We start from the raw sequence: 4,114 nt of genomic DNA on the forward strand, positions 1-4,114 counted from the left end.
TGTTTCCAGTTTCCAAGACATTTGATATTGTAATAATTGGGACCACTACACAGAAGCTGTGCAAATTAGGGCCTATTTAGCCTGGGGGGGGGGGGGGGGGGGGGGGGGGGGGGGGGAGATATAACTATAAACGGTACGGACACCTCACAAGACAAAGGGTCCTTTTTTGTGTTTTTTTAACCTGAGGAAAGAAAGAGAGGAAAAGTGATAGAATATGGGTCAATAATCTACACCGGCGGTAGAGGAGTAGAGGAGGAGCCAACTCTCTCAAGGTTTCCCTGCTGCTCCGTTGTACATTATTCATCTAGCAGAGAGCCGGAGGGCTCGTCATTGACCTCAGCACCTGGTACACAAACCCTGCATACCAAATGGAGCCCTATTCCCTACATAGCACACTACTATAGACCAGAGCCCTATTCCCTATATAGTGCACTACTATAGACCAGAGCCCTATTCCCTATATAGTACACTACTTTAGACCAGAGCCCTATTCCCTATATAGTGCACTACTATAGACCAGTGCCCTTTTCCCTATATAGTACACTACTTTAGACCAGAGCCCTATTCCCTATATTGTGCACTACTTTAGACCATAGCCCTATTCCCTATATAGTGCACTACTTTAGACCAGAGCCCTATGGGTCTGTGTGGGGGGGAGTGGCCCTGGTTAAAGTAGTGCACTAGGTTAGGAATATGATCCCATTTGGGACGCAGACCCATGAGACGACATATTATGGGATCAGTACGGTTACTGTTGTCATGGAACCATGCTGCCTGTCTGTAAGTCTAATGACATATTATGGGATCAGTACGGTTACTGTTGTCATGGAACCATACTGCCTGTCTGTAAGTCTATTGACATATTATGGGATCAGTACGGTTACTGTCGTCATGGAACCATACTGCCTGTCTGTAAGTCTTAACGACATATTATGGGATCAGTACGGTTACTGTTGTCATGGAACCATACTGCCTTTCTGTAAGTCTATTGACATATTATGGGATCAGTACGGTTACTGTCGTCATGGAACCATACTGCCTGTCTGTAAGTCTATTGACATATTATGGGATCAGTACGGTTACTGTCGTCATGGAACCATACTGCCTGTCTGTAAGTCTTAACGACATATTATGGGATCAGTACGGTTACTGTCGTCATGGAACCATACTGCCTGTCTGTAAGTCTTAACGACATATTATGGGATCAGTACGGTTACTGTTGTCATGGAACCATACTGCCTGTCTGTAAGTCTATTGACATATTATGGGATCAGTACGGTTACTGTCGTCATGGAACCATACTGCCTGTCTGTAAGTCTTAACGACATATTATGGGATCAGTACGGTTACTGTCGTCATGGAACCATACTGCCTGTCTGTAAGTCTTAACGACATATTATGGGATCAGTACGGTTACTGTCGTCATGGAACCATACTGCCTGTCTGTAAGTCTTAACGACATATTATGGGATCAGTACGGTTACTGTCGTCATGGAACCATACTGCCTGTCTGTAAGTCTTAACGACATATTATGGGATCAGTACGGTTACTGTTGTCATGGAACCATACTGCCTTTCTGTAAGTCTATTGACATGTTATGGGATTAGTACGGTTACTGTTGTCATGGAACCATACTGCCTGTCTGTAAGTCTTAACGACATATTATGGGATCAGTACGGTTACTGTTGTCATGGAACCGTACTGCCTGTCTGTAAGTCTTAACGACATATTATGGGATCAGTACGGTTACTGTCGTCATGGAACCATACTGCCTTTCTGTAAGTCTATTGACATGTTATGGGATTAGTACGGTTACTGTTGTCATGGAACCATACTGCCTGTCTGTAAGTCTATTGACATATTATGGGATCAGTACGGTTACTGTCGTCATGGAACCATACTGCCTGTCTGTAAGTCTATTGACATATTATGGGATCAGTACGGTTACTGTTGTCATGGAACCATACTGCCTGTCTGTAAGTCTTAACGACATATTATGGGATCAGTACGGTTACTGTCGTCATGGAACCATACTGCCTGTCTGTAAGTCTTAACGACATATTATGGGATCAGTACGGTTACTGTTGTCATGGAACCATACTGCCTTTCTGTAAGTCTATTGACATGTTATGGGATTAGTACGGTTACTGTTGTCATGGAACCATACTGCCTGTCTGTAAGTCTATTGACATATTATGGGATCAGTACGGTTACTGTTGTCATGGAACCATACTGCCTGTCTGTAAGTCTTAACGACATATTATGGGATCAGTACGGTTACTGTCGTCATGGAACCGTACTGCCTGTCTGTAAGTCTTAACGACATATTATGGGATCAGTACGGTTACTGTCGTCATGGAACCGTACTGCCTGTCTGTAAGTCTTAACGACATATTATGGGATCAGTACGGTTACTGTTGTCATGGAACCATACTGCCTTTCTGTAAGTCTATTGACATGTTATGGGATTAGTACGGTTACTGTTGTCATGGAACCATACTGCCTGTCTGTAAGTCTATTGACATATTATGGGATCAGTACGGTTACTGTTGTCATGGAACCATACTGCCTGTCTGTAAGTCTTAACGACATATTATGGGATCAGTACGGTTACTGTCGTCATGGAACCATACTGCCTGTCTGTAAGTCTATTGACATATTATGGGATCAGTACGGTTACTGTCGTCATGGAACCATACTGCCTGTCTGTAAGTCTATTGACATATTATGGGATCAGTACGGTTACTGTCGTCATGGAACCATACTGCCTGTCTGTAAGTCTTAACGACATATTATGGGATCAGTACGGTTACTGTCGTCATGGAACCATACTGCCTGTCTGTAAGTCTTAACGACATATTATGGGATCAGTACGGTTACTGTCGTCATGGAACCATACTGCCTGTCTGTAAGTCTATTGACATATTATGGGATCAGTACGGTTACTGTCGTCATGGAACCATACTGCCTGTCTGTAAGTCTTAACGACATATTATGGGATCAGTACGGTTACTGTTGTCATGGAACCATGCTGCCTGTCTGTAAGTCTTAACGACATATTATGGGATCAGTACGGTTACTGTCGTCATGGAACCGTACTGCCTGCCTGTAAGTCTTAACGACATATTATGGGATCAGTACGGTTACTGTCGTCATGGAACCATACTGCCTGTCTGTAAGTCTTAACGACATATTATGGGATCAGTACGGTTACTGTCGTCATGGAACCATACTGCCTGTCTGTAAGTCTTAACGACATATTATGGGATCAGTACGGTTACTGTCGTCATGGAACCGTACTGCCTGTCTGTAAGTCTTAACGACATATTATGGGATCAGTACGGTTACTGTCGTCATGGAACCGTACTGCCTGTCTGTAAGTCTTAACGACATATTATGGGATCAGTACGGTTACTGTCGTCATGGAACCATACTGCCTGTCTGTAAGTCTTAACGACATATTATGGGATCAGTTTGGCTAAAACATTTTATAACAGTGCCATCAAAGCAAATACGCGGTCTGGCTAGAGAGAAACCTCTTCAGCAAATATCTGTAAACCCCCCGGGTGTCAAACCACCCCTCCTTCCAGCCGGTACCTGCCACTTAGCGACTGGTTATTGATGTGGAATACAATGATCTAGCACCGACGAAAGGACCAAAGGCTTCATTTGGGTTTTAAATGAACTAAGAGGCCAAGGCACTTCAGTTCAACTTAAGAGCTCCAATTGACAATGTTTTTTAGTCCGATAGTAACGGCGTGGGCGGTGGCGTTCGAGTGTTTGACACTCGTTCCTAAGAGCCGTTAAGGCTCTGTGCTTTTTCACAAAGCACGTCGTTGTATCGCTTAGAATTAGTGTTAATTAGTGTAATTGTATAATGTGTTCTTCAGGGGCAACGTAGCAACCCGGCTTCAACAGTCGTCTCTCTCTGGGGTTGTTGGGCTCTCCAGACAGTCTCTTAAAATGGCACCCTATTCCCTACATAGTGCACTACGTTTGACCTGAGCCCTAGTTCACTATACAGCGAATAGGGAGCCATTTGGGACAGATTCGTGCGGAAGCCAACCCCTTATAGCTTGTAATTGCAGATACTCGTAGTTGAACCTATAGTCT

The 4,114-nt window shown here is 43.9% G+C and overlaps 1 protein-coding gene across 1 annotated transcript in view; it reads left to right on the top strand.

Moving 5' to 3' along the window:
- Nucleotides 1-3,088: 3,088 nt before the first annotated feature.
- Nucleotides 3,089-4,114, top strand: part of LOC118942996 (basic proline-rich protein-like) — a 27,549-nt gene continuing 26,523 nt past the window's right edge. Inside the window, exon 1 of the mRNA XM_036958460.1 lies at nucleotides 3,089-3,109. Within this exon, the coding sequence (XP_036814355.1) occupies nucleotides 3,089-3,109 (21 nt within the window). The remainder of the gene's footprint in view (nucleotides 3,110-4,114) is intronic.

This window comes from Oncorhynchus mykiss, chromosome 21 (assembly GCF_013265735.2).
Source record: "Oncorhynchus mykiss isolate Arlee chromosome 21, USDA_OmykA_1.1, whole genome shotgun sequence".
NCBI classification, from domain to species: Eukaryota; Metazoa; Chordata; class Actinopteri; order Salmoniformes; family Salmonidae; genus Oncorhynchus; species Oncorhynchus mykiss.